This window comes from Aphelocoma coerulescens (assembly GCF_041296385.1).
Source record: "Aphelocoma coerulescens isolate FSJ_1873_10779 chromosome Z unlocalized genomic scaffold, UR_Acoe_1.0 ChrZ, whole genome shotgun sequence".
NCBI classification, from domain to species: domain Eukaryota; kingdom Metazoa; phylum Chordata; class Aves; order Passeriformes; family Corvidae; genus Aphelocoma; species Aphelocoma coerulescens.
The window spans coordinates 54,889,192-54,911,050 of NW_027184085.1; the positions used below are offsets into that span (position 1 = coordinate 54,889,192).

At 43.1% G+C, this 21,859-nt stretch overlaps 1 protein-coding gene across 3 annotated transcripts in view; it reads right to left on the bottom strand.

The window, feature by feature from the left end:
• PALM2AKAP2 (PALM2 and AKAP2 fusion) overlaps window positions 1–21,859 on the bottom strand; it is a 265,609-nt gene that overhangs the window by 153,531 nt on the left and 90,219 nt on the right. For all 3 annotated transcript variants that reach the window (XM_069002320.1, XM_069002322.1, XM_069002321.1), the window contains 2 exons: window positions 5,610–5,724; window positions 4,984–5,005 (listed from right to left, as the gene is read on the bottom strand). In XM_069002320.1, coding sequence (XP_068858421.1) covers window positions 4,984–5,005; window positions 5,610–5,724 — 137 coding nt within the window. Of the gene's footprint in view, window positions 1–4,983; window positions 5,006–5,609; window positions 5,725–21,859 lie in introns of those variants that run through there.

Here is a 21,859-nt window from a genome sequence, read left to right on the forward strand (position 1 = left end):
AAAAGAAGTTGGGGGTTAGGGTCCATAGCTGACATTTGTATATCCATAAGCAATATGGCGAATAAGTGCATCTACCAGAGCAGTAAGAAATGCTCCCCAACCTTTTCTGAGGGCAAGAAGCCTATGTTCAGCCATCTCAAATGCATGTATATCAATGTATGTAAGATGGACAACAAGCAGGAGGAACTAGAGCCTTGTGCCCAGTGTGAGGGATGCCAGAGGAATCACAGAAACTTGGTGGGAAAACTCACATGATGAGGCGACCACAATGGATGGCTACAAATATTTTCAGAAAGGTAAGAAAGGAAGAAGAGGAGGCGGATTTGCACTTTATGTGACAGAGATATTTGCATGTATAGAGGAGAGCTGTGGAGACCATGCAGTTCAATTTAACTAGTGCCTTAGGATCATGATTAGAGGGGTCATCACTAAGGAGAAAGTTACTGACCTCCTTGTCAGGATGATGACGCCAACAAAACCTTACTGTGGCTGCTCAGTGAAGTCTTGGGCCAAATGAGCCTGGTCTTCATGGGTGGCTTCAATTACCCACACATTTGTTGGAAAAAAATAAAAGCTGTGCATGTGCCATGCATCAGGTTCCTGGAATGTCTTACAGACTTTTTTTTCCTATACATGCTGGACATGCTGACTGGGAGCAGCACGTTGCTAGATTTACTGCTTGCAAACCAAGAAGATTTACTTGACTTACACTGGTAGCCTAACTACCAATGATACCTTGGATACAGTGAGCAAATATTGTGGAGTTTAAAGTCCTGCTTAGAATGCTGAAGACCACTAGTAGGATGAAGACCTTAAATTTCAGAAGGGACAACTTCAATATGCCAGGGGCCTAGCTGTGAGAGGTTCCACTGGAAGCATCCATGAAAGTCCAAGGAGTTTGTGAGTGCTGGGAGTTATTTGAAAGTGCCTGCTGAAAGCACAAGAATAGTCTATTCTTTACAAAGGCAAAGGAAGAAGTCTAAACAAAAGACTTCCCTGGCTTAACAATGAACTGTTAGATGTAATTAAAAGCAGAAGAAGCAGCATACTGGCTGTGGAAAGGCAGCCAGTTAGCCACTGGGTACTACAAGCACCTTGCTAGGGGGATGCAGAGATGCAGTCAGGAAGGCTAAGGATCATCTAGGAGAGTAAAGTAGACGAAAAATGTCAAGAAGAAAGGGTTCTTCAGTATTTGAGCAGTAAGCAGAAGGAAAGACACAAGACCAGTGCTTAAGAAGTGCAGGGAAGCTAGTCACTAACGATGGTGACAAAGCAGATTTCTCAATACCTTTTTTGTCTATAAATACATAAATACACACCCTAGGGTGTTAAGAAAAGTGCCTGACATTTTTGTAAGGAGACTGTCGATAATATTTGAAAGACACAGAGATCAGGGGATGTCCCTGATGACTAGAAGAGGGAAAAGTGTCATACCTATCCACAGGAATGGACCAAAAGAGGACACAGGGAACTGGATGCACAATGGTCTTACTTTGTCCCCTGGGCAAGTGACAGAATGAGTCCTCCTAGAAACCATTACAAACCAAATGAAGCAGATGGTTGGGAAAAGCCATAATGGATTTACCAAGGACAAATCATGACAGACTAAACGAATCAACTTCTACAACATAATAACATCTTCTATTGACATGGAGAGAGCAGTGGATGATGTTTATTTAGACTTCAGCAAAGCTTTTGACACCATTTCCCACAGCATTCTCCTGGCCGAGACTGATTGAGTGGTGTGTGAGATAGGTAGGAAATTGACTCACATGTCACACTCCAAGGGTGGTGATAAATGGTTTTTACTCAGGTAGCCAGAGGTGCTGTAATTGTGGCAGCTATAGATGGAGACTGAATTAAAAACTTATCAAAAGCCTACAACTGAAAGCCAATCGCTGATGAATTTTTGCAGGAAATGTGGAAAGCACTCTTGAAAGAGCTGTACTTGACTCCTCTGAGGGCATGCTGGTCTGTTTTGCTGCTGGGCTGCACAGCTGGTCAAGATCAGAGGAGAGAAAACCAGAAGAGTCTCTAAGCAATGTTCTGGGTACTAAACAATTCAGGTCAGGTTTCCCAGACCACTTCCTGGCCAAATATATGCTAATGCATACAAAATTCAAACAGAGGTTTGTGCAAACTGTTCAATTACTGTAATTGTGGCTTCTGTAGTTGGCTGAAGTAGTAGCATAAAGTTTGCATACAGATGGCCAAATATTGCAGAGGATGAATTAACCCCTGAGGTAAATTCAGCAGACAAGGGACTTACGTCAGATCGTCATGTGCCTTTTATTTCATGTATACATTCACACATAAACTTACAGACGCGGGGCAAGAACTCTCCCCTTTCCATTTGTTCATGAGGTGCATTCAGCAGAGCACTGCAGCATGCCTGGTTTTGACTGCAGACCTGAGCACCAACAAATGATGTAATGCCTAGCATCATCTCAGATCTTGTTTAATGGAGAGCTTGTCAGCTGCAAGCTGCCACAGAGCTGGCAGTCACAACTGAAGGTGACAGGGCCACAGCTCCCAGCCTCAGCATTTCTGCTCTACTTTTCTCTTACGTGGTGATTTATGAAGGCAGTGTGTTTGTACCCTGGAAAATGTGGAATTTGTGTTAATTGTGCCTGGATGATTTCAAGCTCAGAAATTCTCACTACCAAACAGCTCTTTTTCTGGAAAGGCTGTGAAGGACACAGAGCATCACTTGATCACTGGTGCTCACCTCCACTTCTCCCCTTCCCGTATAGCCTTTGCTTGGACCTCTCTGGGCTCTGAACACACTCTGTGCTGTGCTTTGTGCACACTCAAAATCTGTCACCACCATATAGACGGCACAAAATTATACACAGGAACACAATGGTGAGATATATCAATTTTAGTACTATCACTGCATTTACAATAAAGGGACACAGAACAAACGAACATGACATGTATGGACATGGGAGTCTTTCATGATGTGGCAGCAGCTGAAGAAATTGCCCCAACAGGTTGTTGTTGGTTTGTGTCTGTGCTTTACACGGCCTTCCTGGGTTATCCAGTGGCTTCTCCCTTTTTCCTCTGCAGCACATGTTGCCAGACAGACGGCTGATCTGCTGCAACAAAGTAAGTTCTACCCGGTTTTGAAGGAGGGGAAAAATCTATGGTACCAAAGTTCTCACAGCTATGCACGTTTTCTTCCTGCTCTGATCAGCTACCCTCTCAGACCACTGCCAGAGAGAATAGAGAAGACCAGCTCAGCTTGTACCATGTGAAGATGAAGGGCTGCACTGTGCCCACAGTGGGAGGGCTAAAAAGGCAGCCTGCAGCCTCAGTCATCCGTAGAGGACTAGAAGGAAGCACTACCTAGGGGATGAGCTGGCCCATCTCAGCCCACAAGGACCAGTTGCCAAGAGGAAGAGACAAGATATATAAAGCCAGTGGTGTAGAAAATAAGAGGAACTGTTTCACTTAGTTGTAATCCTCTGCTCTCTTTGCTTGCACATGAGTTGCTCTCTTTGACATAGGTTTGAAGCTCTCTGTTACCTTTCAGAAATTACAAACTGTCCTTAATTCTGGCTCAGTCTCTGAGGAAGTGATCCACTGAAAGCAGGCAAAATCTGGAGAGCATGAGTGTTCCTTTTGAACTCAATGAAATGCTACATTGCTACATACCTTCAGGAATAGAAGAATACCACTTCATAATTGTTAGCTGGGGCCTCCTTTGCTTCCTTTGCTATTACAAGACACGTGAAGAGACAGACTGCATCTTCCAGGAGTAACAGAAACTCCTGAGCACTTTGGTCCTGAGCTAATTCCTGTAGGCACCATTCCTGTTTTGGAAACTTACTAATGACCAAGGTGTAACTCTGCATAGGTACAAAATAGTTGCAATTACCACTTTGTGGTAACCGAGTTCAAATACTCCAGAGGGAAGGAAGACTAAGTTCCTACCATGGAACATACTATCTGGGAATTTTTTTTTTTTACAATAGCATTTAACAAAAACTTGGATTATGTTACTAGCAGAAGAGAAAATTTCTGAACTAGGTCTTTGACTTAAAAAAACCCTCTCCTTAGTAAGTAATATAAATCACCTTGAGAAGACAGCTCCAAGTCAACTTAAATACTACATAGTAACTTCCATTTTGTCCCAGTGTTTTAATATCAGGATCATCCTACATATTCCTCATCTAGATTCATAATACAGCTGGGCATGGCTTTGACAGCAGCTGGAGGAGGTACTCTTAACCTCAGTATTTTGTCCTTTCAAAGACATGTACTGAGGATGAGTATCTGGTGCACACATTTATCTGCAGGTGCCTTAGCATGACATCCTTCCAGGGTCCTAAGGGTCTTGGGGTGGCACTACAAGGGTCTCCCTAGCTTCCTGGATATTATTTGTTCACTCAGACAGCTAAATTTATAGCTCAGTATTTAGACTGATCATGGTTTGTATGACATTGGGTTAATAAGCTAGAAATTACTACATCCTCATCCAACCAGGTGAGGTTTTCCTTCTGCAAGAATCACCACGTGGAGAATGTTGTTCATCAGTGAAGTAATATATTTTTAATAGCTGTTCCTCTATATTAGGAATAGTCCTCATAAAATTTAGCTGTCTATGAACAGAGCATGAGCACAAATAATGGAGAAAATTGACCACAGAGAGGTGAGGAGTCTGCAGTGCAGGGCTATCACATGGTGAAAGGGGTCAATAACACAGAAATTGTGTGATGTCTGCTTTAAGTTGTTTGTGCTGTTCTTTCCCTTTGTGAGAGCATAAGAAGAGATGGAACTCTGCCAAAGCAATACTGTTTTACCACAACAGTGAGGTTTGTGCTTGCATTATAGAAATACCAAAGAAAAAGGTAATGGCTCTAGCAACAAATCAGAAACACACACTGAAGGAAAGAAACCCCGCTCTTTAAACCTTTGAACAAAGCTATAGTAACAACTCTTGTTAAACCCAAAGCTATACAATAATAAAAAAGCACTTACCACCATCCTGGTGGGAGAAATTCTGTGGAGGGAAAAAATAGGATGTTTGGTTAAACCTTTTATATTCTGAGTTTAATTTGCTTTACATCTTGATTTTTATCCTAGGCTTGCTTTTATGGTTCTTTGGAATTTTTAAATGGGTAACTGTGCTTGTTGCTCCTTGTATTTAGGTGCCATTACAGACTGGGGGAGGGGGACATGGTGTAACTAGATGAAGAGCTCTGCTTTTTGTTGCAGGCTGTAATGTTCTAAAGTGGCATTTGTGGCAAATGCTACTATCTCTGGCTGCCATGAGAACAGGGAAGTTTGAAATACCTCTCAGGATCCTGCTGACATCTTTAAGGGGGGCTGAAAGCTCACATGGTTTCCCTCCTAAGCTAGGGAGATAGACTCTGAAATCCCACTTCAAAAAGAGTGGGATGGAAGGGGAAATTCAGATAACCCAACCAAAATAGACCTGATGCCACTGTGTCTTTTCTAGTCTTGTTCATACTGGTTTAAGCTATGTGCTCTGCAACTGCCCTCAATCTTTCCTTAAGTGCATAAATTGATAACTGCTGCTTTCAAATGGTGCTAAGAGTACACTTTGCTTTCAATCTGTGCCCAAGTGTCTTTTTTTAAAATACCTTTTGCAAGTGGTCAAAGGATTTCTCAGTCTCCTTTAGTTTCTCCAAAATTATTTGTTCTTTGGCAGATATTTGTGATTCTTCACTTTCTAATTTCTGTATTTCTTGTTCCAGTCTGTGGAAGACATACAGACATGCACATACACAAAAAAATTAAGCATAAAAATTAGCTCAGTGAGAGAGAGTTTCCTAGGTATTAACTGACATTTCAAATGTCATCAGAAACAACTTTGACTCTTATTATTCACAACTGATTTCTTAATACATGAAGGGCATGTGAATTATCCGTAAAACAGACAGATCTATTTACAAGAAAAACAGTGATTATCTTATCCACTTCTGCAAAAGGATATGCAGATTAACCAAAAATACACTTCAGTATCCCTTCACTCCAATTCCCATAACATATCTGATTTTTACTTTCATTTTAGAAATCACAGTGCAGGATATAACTATTAATATGCAGTAGTATTTAGAGGAACGAGTGTCTTCAAATATTTCCGTGCTCCAGACAATGAAACTGGAAATAGTTTTTGGAAACTGGCACTCAACCAGTTGTGTTAGGAGTTTCTCTTGAACACATACTTTGCCCACTAGCCTTTGGGATATCTATCTGTGCTTTCTACTGTTACTGCATGACACTGGGGTCCCCAGAGACTTTGGGTAATAAAATACATGAACAGTTCAGAAAATAAACTTACTGTGCTAGGCAGTAAACACTCAGCACTCTCATTTCTCTTGTCAAGACCTAGTGGCTGAGACCTCACGCCTTAAAATGTGTTGATTATGATTTGAGATACACTTTTATAGAGCTTAGATTCTCCATTACTTTAACTCAAACCTCCTTTTATTGACATGATTTATGCAGATGTAGGAATATTCCCTCTTTCCCCCCACTCTCCTGCTTCTATGTGTGCTACTATCTTTATTTTCTCACTTTTGGAAAAAAAAATAAATTTTATATGTATGTATATAGAATAAGCCAAGATGAACACATTTGGACAGGGATAGTTACCTAAAACTTCCTTTGTCTACCAATAGATCTGTGATCTGTAGCTGCTCATAGCTTGTTGAACCATACTGAATGTGACATATCAGCATCACCCAGTACTTTCCTTACCCACAGCTGCTTGCTCCTGCCTTTCTGTCACCACTTTTCAAATGAAGCATCTGAACACTGATCCACACTAAAGGACATATTTTTGCTCTTTCCCAGCCCTGCTCAGCTCAGGACTCCACTAATATTAATTCAATCACAAGGCAAAGAGCAAGGAGAAGGTGATGTAGGGAGGACAGATGGAGGAACTACTTCTTGGACAGACGTGACAGGTTGAGTTTCTTGTGAAATTCTTGTGTTTTAAATATAGACGGAGGGGTCTAACTTTAGGCACCCACCTGGGAAATTTTTCCTCACTTTTTAATTGTATGATGATGAAAGATTTGTGGCACTTACTGATAATGCTTCTTATTAGAGGGAGGGAAAAGTACCACAGGCTCAAGTTGCTGCAGATGGAAAAAGGCAGATTTTGCTCTCCTGAAGTATGTGAATACTTAATTGTCTCAGGTTCATGGTGATTTGCTGAACTGCCACTTCTCTCTCAAAGATAACACCCTCATCGCTAAGTTGAAATGGCTTAATTACAATAATTTAAAAATGAACTGTTGGAAAGTGATGCTTCATTCCACTTAATCTTTCCTCCAAAATAATATAAAACATAGAAGATGCAAAAAATTTGAAACTAAGTATTTTGTTCTGCTGCAGTGGAACAGTTTGATATAGGATGAATTTTCTCCCTCATGTTGTGATTCAGGGAGAAATTTTTCAAAATATCCTTTCCTATCTTGACTTTTTTATCTTGACTTTTTAAAATACCTAGTGAAGTGAAAAATTCATTTGTAGCTCAGGTCAGGCATTTGCCACACTCCTGCTAATTTAAAGAACTTAGAAGTCAACAGGTAGGTACCTTCTTTTCCTTCTCTCTCCTGGATTTGTTGATCCACATACATTTGTACCTTGCTGATAAAGACATTTGAAATATTCTGCTGTGCTGCCTGGTGAAAATAAATTGCGGAGCTGGGTGAGTCAGGGTTTACTGGCATATTTCACTTCTTTCCCAGTGAGTCACTGAGCAGCATTTTCAGGATGCATATTCTGTAAACTAATACATTTTGCTTGCTATATGACTTGGGAAGACACTGAAAAATGGGAGTGTGTAGAAGTCAGCAATGACAAAATACAGGGGGAGGAAAGAAGCCCTTTTTCTTTCCAATGAACTGGACATTAGTAAGTAGTTTATGATAATGAAAACTCTGAGTATATGAGGAAACTCCTTTGATGCAAGGTTGTGAGTAAGTAAACGCCTTGTAATCTGGGGTCATGGCAAGTCGTCATTTTTTTTGTACACCAGCTCAAATTGGAGGTTTGTCATTAATTGTCTTGCAGGGAAACTTTGCTTTCAACACACGCACGTGTGCACTTACACATGAACAGATAGCAACTGATTTATATTTTCTTGCTTTCTGACTGCTTGCTCATTTGGTTTTAACCCTCTTGGTTCACTTCTTCAGTTTCTGCTTCCTTCGCGCCAGCCAACCCTCACCATTAAAATGAGTTGGGCAGATGAGACATTATTTTACTCTATTTTGACAAAATAGACAAATCTAGTTGTTATGATTTTTGTTCTCTTTTTTTTTGGTTTGTTTATTTGTTTTGTTTTTTTTTTTTTTCCTGTATCCCTTCTTTGCTTTCTTTTAGAAGTGATACTGACAATAACTTGATAAAGAGGAAGAGGATGGAGACAGAGCTACCAGGATTTAGAAATATGGATGAAGCTGTTAGGAACAGAGATCTTCTGTGTGACACTGAATAAGAATGCATAAAACTCATCCTGTGGAGGCAAATTGCCTTTTCCTCACTGAAATCAGTACAGGTAGACTGAGAGTCTCCCAGGCTCTATGTAGAATGCAGAAAAATTGCAGGAAAATTACAGGTCATTCATCAGAAGGTACCTGTTAGATAGCACAGGGTCGTATACCAGACATTGGCATCCACAATTTTTACGTTGTTGCTCAATTTTATATCGCCCTTGTTTGTATTCTCTAGGCCTAAGGGCTGAGGCACCTCTGCTGAGGTAACAGAAATACTCAAGGTCAGAGTGTCCATGTGACCTGTTGTATGTATTCTTGAGTAAACCACCTGGGTACCGCAGACCTTGCTGGAAAATTTGGACCTAGAGTCCTCGCCACTTCTTTGTGCTGTCTTTTTTCATATGGTCCAACAATACAAAAATTTAAATCATGCAAACTGAAGGTTGCTTTGTGTGGTTCATTTTTTTAGTGAGTTTCATATAATCAGAATTTCTCAGTGGTAAGGAGAACTGCCTGGTTTTTTGATAACAAGAAAAAGAGTCATGTAAATTTGGTCTAAAAAAGAAATGCACTAGCATCACATCTGTTTTGAGCAACATGCTTTATAATGGCTTAAACAGCAATAAATCCATTCAGAGTGCACATGTACACGTAGAAATATATACAAAGTCCTTACACTCTTCCTGTGTAAATCTGTTAAATGTCAAATAATGTCCTTTTCTTCTAGCCCGGTTTAAAAAGGATATGCCTTAATTGTCATTTGGCACCTGGCAAGGAAACCCTTGTTCCTCAGCAGGCTTCTGAGCAGATTTTGGGCTGGCCTTTGAAAGATGGTCACAACAATAAAGCCAGTTACATAAACAACTACAATATCTGAAGTGTTGTACGGAAGAAAATTAAGAAAGAAAACGCAGATTCAGATGAGGCAGAAGTGATATAAAATAGACTGCTAGTATTTCTGCTTCATTGGCCTGGGCAGTTACCTGATGACTGAGATTTGCTAAACTGTTTATATAAGAAGAAAATTGGGTCAGAGAGTCTGGGGTTGCTGTGGCATGGGCAAGGGTTTAGTTTCAGTGATTGTATTAGAATCCTATTTTCCCAAATACCACAGAAACAAATGGGAAATTTTGTCACTCAGAAAGGCAAGCCTGCTTTGTTTCTTGTCTGTCCTGCAGCTTTCTCTAATGGATGGCTGCCATAAGCATCCGAGAGTGTAAGAGGATTTCCAGGGGGGGCTGAGAAGAGCTGTCTGTGTAAGCTAGGAAGATGAGTGACTCTCCTCCTCATGTTAACAGTGTTGCCCTACTGTGAAGAGGAAGGAACCACAAACAGCTGAAGGGATGCTGTTTGTGGTTCCTTGCTGTCTTTTGGACAGCATTTTGTGGTCATTTGGGGGACCCTGATTCCTTGGTTAGTAAAACTACAGGCTTTTAGGATAATAAAGGCTGGAAACAACTTTGGGAGGTCTCTGGCCCAACCTCCTGCTCAAAGTAGGGTCAGCTATGATTAGGCCAGGATGCTCACGGCTTCTTCCAGTTGGGTCTTGAAACTCCTGAATGATGGGGGGGAAAATATATTTCAAGGCTACTTACGGACCTTCTCTTTCAGAGTCTGTAGCTATCATGCCCTGAAAAATTCAGACCAGAACCTTACAGTACTGCAGGGGAAGGAGATGTACCAGACTGATAAAGAAATTCTGGCCTGTGCGTTTGGTGGGATTTTGACCTTAGTGGGCACTACATGAGTGTGGACAAGGCAGCCAGTGCAGCTTCTGAGAAGACCAGAGGCAGAAACAGCACAAGAACTCCCCTGCAGAGATGAAGGGATATGGACCACAGGAGCAGTCAGGTAGGAGAGAATACTGTAATTTAGATGACAAAAAGGGAGTTAAACAGGGAGATCTCAGAGGTGAAGAGGCAGCAGGCGAGGCTTGGAACTGTGGTATGTGCACATGTGCATTTACATTTAGCAGTCAGCACCCAGCAAACATTGTGCTTGGATACAGGGCTCTGTTTTGTGCTCCAGTCTGACGGTGTTGAATGCACTTTCTCTAGGTGAAGGATTTCTTCTGTTTCTTCTGTTTCCCATACTAAGATGTTGAAACCCACAAACCTGGCCTGTCATTTTCCTCTTTGCTGAAAAGCAGAGGCTGTTCTGCCCTGAGGTGCCTTTCCTCAAGCCCAGGAGAGACCCTGAGCATGGTCCTGCACGGCATTCACAGAGTGAATGAAGAAGCTGATGCAGAGTCACACTGGTTTGCAATAGGAACACACAAATCCTAAGTCAGCAGAACTGCGCCTCAAGAAAACAGCCTTCTCGCTCCAGCTAATTAACTCTAGCAGACACATGACTTCTAGAGATATCTACATTTGGCTTAGCAGTATTTTGTTTTTCAGGGTAGGAAGGTAATAGCATTATTAACAGGGAGAGCAGCTGCAGGTTTATGGACCAGTTTCTTTAGCCTCTGCTAACTATGCATTCTGGGTTGTACCTGAGGAGTACTCATGCAATTTTTGCAGTGAAAACAGAAATGTAATAAAAATTATGTCTGCAGCATACACACTGGCATGTCAGTGGAAAAAAGAACATTCATCAGCACGAATAAGGAAAGTATACAAGTATTCAGAACTTAAGAGAAAAACAGGAAAGACCTAATCAGAGTAAACACTTGAAGGGAAAAGGTGACGGATGAACACATAGAGTGGGGGATGGTTCAACTTTAACTGATTATTTTGCTATGGCTTGACTGACACCATGAATCAAATTGATATAAAAGCCACAAATAAGACAGTAATTAGTATCAGGTCTCTCAGAGCTGAACACCCTGAGGTGTTACAGCTGGTATTAAAACGGCAGAGTCACAAGCAGACCACTGCAACAACCCCTTGCTATTTACTGAACAGAGAATTAAACACCAAGTTTAGGGGTAACTGGGCTTCCCTGAGGGCTGAAACTGATTCTGTACAAAGTCTGCGCCTGTCTCAAGGATTTTACCCTTTTTAAAGGTAGCTTTTGACCACACAACAAAACCAGAAACTGAACCTTTACATGTAAGGTCCACCCTTCTGGAAGTACAGTGCCTTCTGCTGCAAAAGTGCATTGGCAAAAATGCTCCGCTCCATAGGCCTCTCATTCCCATTTCTTTTCGGGGCAGCAGGGTACCTGTTAGCTGACCCAGGTTCAGAAAAAACATGGAAAATGAACTTTCAAGGCCAAAGGGTCCCCCTGAAAGACATGTAAATCTCTTAAACAAGCATAACTGGATCCCAGTCCAGCACCTCAGCCCTTGACAAACTTTCTATTACCTGTATCAACCGCCAAGCACCAGCAACCTGTCTGTAAGCCAGCATGCCTACGAAACTGGAGCTGAACTCTACATGCTACAGCTGAGAACAGTACACTTCATCTGCTGTATGGGAGGGGGAAATCACTCAGTAATCTTTGGTTTAGTTTTCACATTGGCTTAGTTCTCTTAGCAAACACCAGCAGTTGTGCTGAAGCCAGTGGGACCATTTGTGGCTGTCACTCTGTATTGACATACAGACCATTCTAATGGCAAAAAACCTGCTTAATTTCAGGTCTGTTGCAGGCTGAGATGGGGTTCCAGAGCTGAGTAATTCAATGCCTCTTAGTTTAGTCTTTTTGCAGTCCTCATCCTTTTTTGAACAGCTCACTTTCAAAGAAATAAGCTGGCAGGGCACATCTTATGATTTCCAACAGGCTATGGTTTACAGAGTGCAGTTGAAATTCAAGAGCAGCAAACTTAATTAACATCTTTGAAAAGGCAAAACCTCTGTGACTTGAAAAACTGGGAATCCATTATCACCAACCAGTGTTTGGATACGAGATCCAGGCATGATGCTGAATGAGTTGCTCAGGTAATCCATATGAATCTTGCTGAACACATGAGAAGGGAAACAATTCCCTCCACCTGGAAAAAGTTGCATCCCGGTACCAGCTGAGGAACTTGGGAAGAGAAGTAAAACTTCACAATTCACTTTGCTGTTCGAAGTAAATACGTATACACAGAGAGAGAGAGCAGTATAATGATCTCCTGCATCTGCCTGGTGTAGGATGAGGTTAATCCCCACTATCTTAGACAAACCAAGGCGATCAAGTCAAGCACTGGCCACAGGACTTCTTGAGCTAAGCAAGATGAGGTGGAAAACACAACAATCATTACCTTGATTTGACTACTACAATGTTGCTTGCTCTGGATGTAGAAGACTTAGTGTCAGTGGAATGGAAATTCTTTGACCTGGAATTGAATAAGTAATACAATTGAGTCCCTTTCCTTGCCTAATCAACACTGTTTGCATATTAACTTTTGCCTGTGGTTTTCCTAATGCAGCATTAAATCTCCCAAATATGGGGACCTTTAGCTCTCTGATGTGACTCTTCCTCTAACTGAAACCACTTTTTCATGAGCTGCCTTTTCTCTCCTTAAGATGTTATCTCAGCCTAGTATGGTTTCCTCATATCACCTTAACACAAAACTTTCTGCCCTCATGGCACTTACAGCCCATGCTTGTTTCTGGACTTTTACCAGTGTAAACCTTTCTAAGCCTAGTTCCTCCAGTCTTCTTCAAATGGGAGATGTCTCCAGTCCAAGTGAGATTTCAACCTTAAAAACTTCCCACTGACACTCAGGAGATGGCAGATCACTGACTGGAAATCAGTGAATCACTATGCCTCGGACGCTTGCCCTTAGAGCAGAGGAGTACATGGCTTGACCCTCCTTTGGGAATGGAGGGGAAAAAAAGTTTAAAAAAAGCCCTGTTCTGGACCCAGTGTAGTGGCCAATGATCTAAGAGGTGAAAGAGCAAAGTGTCTACTTATTTTCTCATGTGCTTATAACAGAGTGTTTGGGTTGGAAAGCTCCTGTTTGTGCTCCTCACCAGGCTCCAGACAGGACCTGGCAAATCTGACCAAGACCCTGATCAGTCAAGTAAACACCTTGATACCTTAACCTGCCCTGGTAGCATCTGGCTTCTGAATCATCCAGCCTCTGGAGCATTTGTGTTTAAAAGAAACAAGAACAAATGCTCTGGTTTCTTGGCCCAGCCAGGTAAGATGAAAATGGATATTTAGGCTCTTCCTGATGAAGCTGAGTTTTCTCTCTCCTCTTCACCATTGCTGTAATTTTCTTCTTCCCTCCCAGATCTGGGCCTCCTGCCTCTGGAGAATCATGGGCCAGTGTCCAAAACATGAGCGCAAATGAAGTAAGAGCCACAACTGACATAAAATGCTTGGCCTGCACAGAACCAGACATGCAGATCTTAATGTCTGGACAGACAGGTAATCACATCATAAAACACACAGGACTTACACTGCAAGTACAGAGGTGCATCGTCTGTGGCTCATTGTTTGGTGTTCACTGGGATGGCAGGAGAAAGGCAAGGAAGATAAAATGACTTTGAGAGAGGACACGTGCTCTACTTTTCAATTGAAAGGTGAAGGAGCAGCAACGCAGGAAAGACACTGAATCCTGCAGAAACCTGCTTGCTTTCCCATGGCTTTAAGTAAAATTGGCAGGACAAGCACCAGGACAGATGTCCTGGGATGTCTGAGGACACACAAGAGTATGAGGGAGAAACATACCAGTGTGGCTTTTGGTCACAAAATCCTCTCCCCCATCACGATGTGCTTTGCTCCTACCTTGAAGCATCCTTCAGGGGACTGGTCAGGCACTCTGAGCACAGGCAATAGGCTCCAGAAAGGCCATGATTGTGGTGGGACCTTGAGTCAGAGGACACGTGGTGCAAGACATAGTCCAGGTTGAGGAGGGTTGCACGTGCAATTTTCCCCAGCACAAAGTCCTGTACACAGTAGCATGCACCCAGAGACCCAAAAAGCAACACAGGTGCGGCCAGCCCTGCGAAAAACAGCTTGTTGGCTCATCTCAGCTATGCACATGAAATTCGTTTAGGTTTAGCAACAGATGCCAGCAGTTCAGCTGTACAGTGGATTGTGTTATTTATATCTTGGGAGAGATCCAAGAAATAGGGGGAGAGCAACTGGGGGATGACGGCTGAGTGCTCATTCTTCCATTGTGCAGCAGTGCTGGCTGCTGCAGTTACCCAAGGTTAGCGCAGATGTATGGCTGAAATGGATGCCTGACCTAGTGCAGTACCCACTCTGCAAGCTGCTGAGGAAGGAGGATGTTTTTCTGCAATTCCTGTACATACCAATATACTGGAGGTGCACATTCAGTTACCTAGAAGCACTTACAGGGAAGGTAGGGAGCCTGGAAAATCTCCACCATCTTTTTAAGTGAAGTTACACAAAAAACCAAACGTAAAAAGTATTTTCTCTGAAGAGATTCCCCCATACAAAATAGGAATACACCTTTTGTCTCTGACTTAACAGTGTCAGACAAGAAATGAGCTAAGGCTCATGGCATGCTCAGGACAGAACACGAGCAAGGCAAAGATGCCCTGCAGAAAAAGAACTGGGGGTGCTGGTCAACAGCCATCTGAACACGAGCCAAGATTGCTAATGGCATCCTGGCTTCTATCAAGAATAGCATGGCCAGTAGGCCCAAGGCAATGACTGTTGCCCTGTCCTTGGCACTGGTGAGGCCACTCCTCAAGTCCTGTGCTGTTTTTTGAGCCCCTCACTCCAAGAAAGACATCAAGTTGCTGGAGCATGTCCAGAGAAGAGCAAAAAAGCTGGGGAAAAGTCCAGAAGGAGGCTCAGGGGAGATCTCACTGCCCTGTACAACTACCTGAAAGGATGTTACAGTGGAGGTCAGTCTCTTCTCCCAGGTAACAAGTGACAAGGCAAGAGGAAATGTCCTCAAGTTGTGCCAGAGGGTGTTTCGATTGGATATTAGGGAAAAATTCTTTGCTGAAAGGGTTGCCAAGCATTGTAGCAGGCTGACCACAGAAGTGGTGCAAGCACCGTACCTGGAAGAGTTCAAAAGACATGTAGATGTGGTGCCTAGGGACATTCTTTTGAAGGGGCTACAGCAGAAATGCCATAAAATTCTGCAAACTCAGAGTGCAGGCAGTGCTGCATTGAAAAGCAGAACACATGGGAGACTGGGTTTAAAAGTAACATCGTTAGCTAGGGCTGCAGAGGGCATGTTGTCTTCTGCCTGGACCTCAGGTCTCTGCACCTTTTTCCTCAACTATCTATTTTTTCTCCCTGTGAGAGCTGGGGAGGTGTTCTCTGTGCTCCCATCTGCCCTTCCTGGGGAGCTGATGAGGGTCATGCACAGCAATTCTTGCAGAGAGTTGTTCTTCTCAGCCACCCATGGGCTGCTGCAGTGAAGGGCAGGGGCAAAGGGAACAGTACAAGAGTTGCGCCTGGCAGAACTCAAGAGCATACCTAGAGTGAAAGACAAACTTTTTCCTGGTACCGGCTCTTTCCCCTTCTGCCTCCCCTCCCCTTTCTCTCCCTTCCCTCCTTCTTTTCTTCCTTAAATTTCTACACAGGCTATTTCCACTCAGACTTCTGCTGAGTCTCTTTTTTTTCTGTTTAGACAGAGCACTGGCTGCATCCAGAGTCAGTGGCTGGGAACCAGGACTTCACTCCTAGCAGAGTTCCCATTTGGGCTATTTGGAACCCCTCCCGGCCCCTGCCATGTTTAACATTTAGCAGTATAGAATCTGCACATGCAAGTGGCTCTTTCATATGGCAATGAAAAGATGTTGCAGTTATTAACTAGAAAAGCAGTGTTGACAAAACCAGCAATCATTGTAGCTACCTAAATTTATCCTTGCTGTAGCCTCCAGCAAATCATTTTGCCTCTGTTCCCCCATCTTGATCCAATGCATTTTGCCAGTCCTATAGAGCCCAAATGTACATCAGTCCATGCTTATCCCCAGTAGATGTTTTAGCTGGTGTTATTAATTATACTCACTGCACATGCGAGATTTACATGATTTTGTTTTGAATTGACTCATATTTGCTGCTAAGAATTGCATGGACTTTGTAATAGACCTCTGGTGCAAACAAGGGATTATCTATTTGCTTCCTGTTGTGGTGGCTTAAAATAGACTGTTTCAAGGAACATGCTGCTTGCAAGCCAACTTGTTGGTGCAAAAAGCATTGCCCAGCATCCAGCATTCTGAGATACACCATGTGATTGACTGAATTTAGTCTGAGAATAGTACTAAAAATGAAAATGAACCCCAGAAAATTCAAGCTGAAAATGTGAAAACCCAATAGAAGTTTTATAATGCGGGGATTATTCTGCTGTTCTGTGGCTATTAAAGCACAACTATCATAAAAAGCTGCAACTTACAGGAATTCCATCTGCCTCCTTTTGACATTTTTGAACATACCTTTCCTTGCCTTTTGTGTTGTGCTTTAGTCACGACTGCCTGAACCTGTAAATGCCCTCAGTAGTCCTTGACAAAGGAACTAGATGATAGTGCAGCTGACAGTCAGTATGCGCCAGACACTGAACTTTATTACGTCCCTTTAAAAATTCCCCATATATTACATGACCCTCACAAATCCATTCCCCTGCACTGCTTGCCAATAGGGACAGAAAAAGAGCTGCAGGGCAGGAAGGGGAACACCCAGTAGGAGCTGTAACTTGTTTTGTTTGTTTCTTGATACAAACAGTTTCTTGGATCTGAGCTTTGCAAATCTGTCCTCTGCTGTCATTCACTTACAGGAACTCACAGTTCATTTTTCCAGGGTGAGGGTTGATGCGAGGCAAGGAACATGCCATGGGAACGGACGGATTTTGTACTGGGAACAATGAGAGATGCACCAAGCTGTTGCCACCCTGAGCAGGATGACTGCAGTGTCCTGATCCTGCTTCATCCATCTGATCAACCTTAGTGCTTTTATGTTGTGCTTGTTTATTTATTTGTGCTGGGCAGCAAACATTCCCATGGCACAGAAAGCCACTGCAACAGTGGCTTCACTAGGGAGAGATTTTGCCCTGGTGGGGTAGCTCCAAGGTTTCCAATGTGCTCCTGCTGAGGCAAATCAAGCCAATCAGGAAGCCCCCAGAAACTTGGGCTGTGTTCGGTTTGTTGTTTCCACCCTTAGACATTTCCTGCTATTGTTCTTGTCGTTTTCTTTGAGTGTTCGCTGGGCTGGTGGGTGGTGCTGCTACTACCGGCAGGGGAGGCCTCCGGTCCTCTTGGGCACATGGAGAGCTCTGTGCCATTCCTTTCACAGACTCTCAGCACTAGTTTCCGGCATACAAGTGCAGGGAAGGTGGACCTGGGGTGGTAACTGCATCTCAGTGAGCAAAGTGCAGTTCCTCTTCCTGTTGGCTGTGCTCAGCTGGACAAGAATGAAATCATACCATAAAATGATGAATGAATTCCAGCTCAAGACATTGCTTACCACCCCTGGAGAAGGAGAAGGTGGGTAGGTAGGTGGAAGAAGCAAGTCCACAGCTTCCTGGGATCTATATAGAGACCTGTGGAAATACTGACTATATGCCAGACATTGATGGCTCTAGTTTTATCTCTGCCACCCAGAGCCTGGCTTTCACTTTCCAAGGGTACGGGATTTCACCTACAAAGATCTAACCCCACCATGCCCCTATCGAGAACCAGAGGAGCTATTAACTATCCAGGCTTTCCAGATACAATGCCTGTGTCTCATTTCTTAATTCTCTGAATATCATGATTAATCTTTTATTTCATCAGACACCTCTCACAGGCATCTACCTGCAGTGTGAAGGACAAAAGACCTGGATGCTGCACTCCCTTGGGTGCTGTTCCAGTCTCAACTAGAAATCACAGAAACCAGTTCCTAGATTGCCCCAGCTGCTCAGGTAATCATGAGCACATCTTTGGATTTCATATACAGTGTAAGACAACTTTCTGTGCTGTAAGAAACTGTAAGATTGAATTTGTCCTTGGGCAGCATCTATAATTCTGCAGAGAAATCCCTGGAAATGTGGTGTTATTGCTGAGCTGTAGTAGTGAATGCTACACAGCTGTGTGAATGAGGAAATGAGTGGGAAAAATTGCTTTGATATTACCTGAGGCTCCCTTTTGCAGCCCTTTGTTCCACATTACCTAACATCAGCCAGATCTGAGTCATTGCTATCTGAACCTTCACGGAGCTGGAGTGAAAATAAAAAAAAAGGAGAGTGTGTTAAATTAGGTGACAGTGCCTTTCTAGTCCCTCTTACTGGCTCATGAAAACTTGGAATGAAGTACAGTTTTAACTGTGGAATGCTGAAAAGTTTGCCTTGACGTTGTGCTGCATGTTTGTGGTAGGAGTCAGCTGATGACTTCCTGCCTGCGTGGGTCTCAGAGGGGTGAAATTCTTGACCCCAGACTTCCCAAGAGCTGCAGAGCTTCAGAATCAGGATAAAGCAGATATCTGGGTTGATTTGGTTCAGTGGAACAAAAACCAGCCAGTAGAGTGTCTGTGGAACAGAATGGGTTATAAAAGAGTTATAAATCTTTCTCTTTAAGAAAACTTCTAAAGCCATGCCAGAGTCTGTGTTTTGATGGTTGACCTCAAGCTGACCATTCATCATAGCAGAGAGGTGGCACAGGACTGCCTTTCTAAGGGCAAATGTCCAAGAGGAGAACCTCAAAGCACCTAGCAGTGTGGTAACCCCCTACTTTCTAATAAATTACTTTGCAGTTGGTTCATTGCCCTTCCTGCAGCAAGCTGAAGAAAGCCAAGTGTAGCCCGATGGGCTCCTGGCTGCAATCCCAGGGCTAGCTGGTTATGAGAAACTAGTTCACCTTCTGTGGTTTCAGTGCATCCCATGACTATGACAAACATCCCTCACATGGGTCTCCTTGACTGTGCAAACCATCTTTATGCCTGGAATGGTGGTATTGAGGGATGGGATAGCAAGGGGAGTTGGTCCATGTCACACCTCTGGAAAAATCTGCTATGTAACTTGAGAAAAGAGGCTAAAGTTTTGCAGGGATTTCCGGAAGTCTAAATGGCTGATTTTGTCTGGTTTTGAGTCTTGCAGTATTCCTAATGCTCAAGGATCCTGGACTGGAGAAAACCTCAGCTGAGTTATGGCAAAACCATGAACATTCTTGGTGTTACCTGTACAGCTGACCCCCTTGTCTCCTTTCTATGCCTACTACATTTTTTATGTTGGTATTTGAACAAGGTGCTCAAATAAAGTAAGTTCTTGTAAGAATGGGTAGTAATAAATGTGAGACCATTGCAAAAATCTCCTCAGGTTTACAGCACTGACAGATCATTTTAATTTGGTTGGTCTAAAACATGAGAACAAGGGCCAAAACTTTGCAGATGTCCGTAGTATTGGAGAGGCTGGGACCCATTTTCCAGTTTACTTCATGCAGGCAAGTGTGCACAACCTCAGGACATGGGAATTTAAGAAATTACTGGCCAGTTGCAGGTTGCAGAAGATGTCTGTAGGTGCCATCTGAGATGTACAAAAAAACCTTAAAAGCGATAAAGGTGCTCTTGAAAATGGGATGCAGGTCCTTTTGAAAGCTTGTCTCCTGCAATATCCATGCCAATTGGTGTGGAGTTACGAACACTCTTCCAGCCTTGTTGTTTGAAGGTACTTCATTCTCTGAATGTTTATAGTTGAAGTGATCAGGCAATAGATGAAAGAGCAGTACTCAAAGCCTTGAATTTAAACAAGAGGGATAGACAGGCATCAAACTGTAGGTGTGTATGTAGTTCCAGTGGTCTGAATAGATGAGTGCTTGGATGTAAGCACATGTTGAAGTGTATCTCTAACTCAAGGCTTAAAGGGTAACCACATTAACGTGACAGCTCAAAATTAGGAAAATTGTCCCAGTGCTTTGAAATGGACAGACTGAAAATAAAATTAAACTAACAAGGCCGTATTTGAAATATGGCATAGTAACTGAGAGCAACAACAATATTCTGGGTTCTGGAATGCCATTGACTGCATTATAATTACCAACAGACAAGGGCAGCAGGAAGTTCAGGCTGTCAAGATGACTGGCCAAAGGGCTGGCTGGTTAGTCACTAAGTGCCAGATGGACACCACCAACTGTCTAAATGATTTCTCCCTTACTTGTAATTGGCCTCAGTTGTGGCTGAGCTCCCTGGCTCTGCGTGCAGTTCTCAGGTCTGCTGTTGGCAGCCCCCTTGGTATACACCCTAGAGGCAGTGTACACGCTCCTGTCAGCATGACAGTCCCTGAAGGAACTGTGGGTTTTCTGGTCATGCCCTCCTCTACCAAATTTTGCTTCATTCATGGTGTGAAACGTCCATGGCACCATTTAATTCCACCCTCCTTTACTTTTTTCTTTTTTTTTCCTCTCCTTATTTTCATGACAGCTGTTGTGATCAGTCACAGAGAGACATTTTCTGATATTGGTACAGTACTGCTGATATTTTCCACCTTATGCTATTTTAACATTGGTAAGTAGGGCCATTGTAAAGATGCCACTTTGTGCCCAAAACAGATGCCTTTAAGCATCTCGGGCTTCTCCCCCATGATCCAAATCCACACTGAGTGGTCTTGTGGCCTTCTGGCTACAGAACTGTTCTGGTCTCTGCCCATCACCCCACTGTGTGCCTCCTGCTATGTGTTTGGGACTTGCAGCATCAAGACCAACAGATCCTCCTATAGAAAGTCCTCCTGCATTTATTTGCTTCTGCCTTCTTCAGTGACATGTCATCTTTGGGAAGTACCAAAGTCTTGAGGCCAAGAAGTTCTCAAAAAGCTCAACTGCTGGGAAACAAGCAAATGACTTTATGCTGAGTTCCAAAAATTCTGCATGGATTGTGTAGAAGACACAAACCCCAATTTAGAAGGAGAAACAGGTGCTGCTTGATTCAGGCTACTTTTGGATGGCTTGACATTTGAACCTCAAAGTGACAGGAGCATGTACTTGCCCTCACAGAGGTGGTTGTCCCAAAGAGCTCAGTGGTGTTGCAGAGGATGGCTCCTGCCTGGCCCTGCAGCACAAGCACAGCTCTCACCATCATTCTGTCTATGACTGTCTCAGGAGGGTGTCATTGAGACAGAAAGTAGAAACTGTTTTTGAAGGTACCAGGCAGACTGCCTCGCCATTGTTTTCTTGGTGTTACAGTCTGCTGGGAAAGAAAGTAGAGGTGTGCTACTGCTTTTGAACAGGTCAGTACAATTGCAAATGTCAAAATGTCCAATATTAAGTAGAAAAAAGATGCAGGACAAAGGAGGAGAATGGTTTTTGCCAACAGCACACCACCAAAAGGTGGGAAGAGCTATATCATGTCCATGCACATGATGTAGGTAATCATGGATAGATAATTTTCACCCAAAAAATAAGTCTAGCTGCTGGATCTTGTCCAGCCAGCCTCTCAGCCAAGAACAAGCAGATGAATGTGGTCACTAAATATCCCAGTGAAAGTGGCTGAAGTTGTGCTTTACTCCACGTTTGCAGAGGGCTGCTGGTGGGCTGTAGTTCATTATCATGGCTCATCTAAAGCAT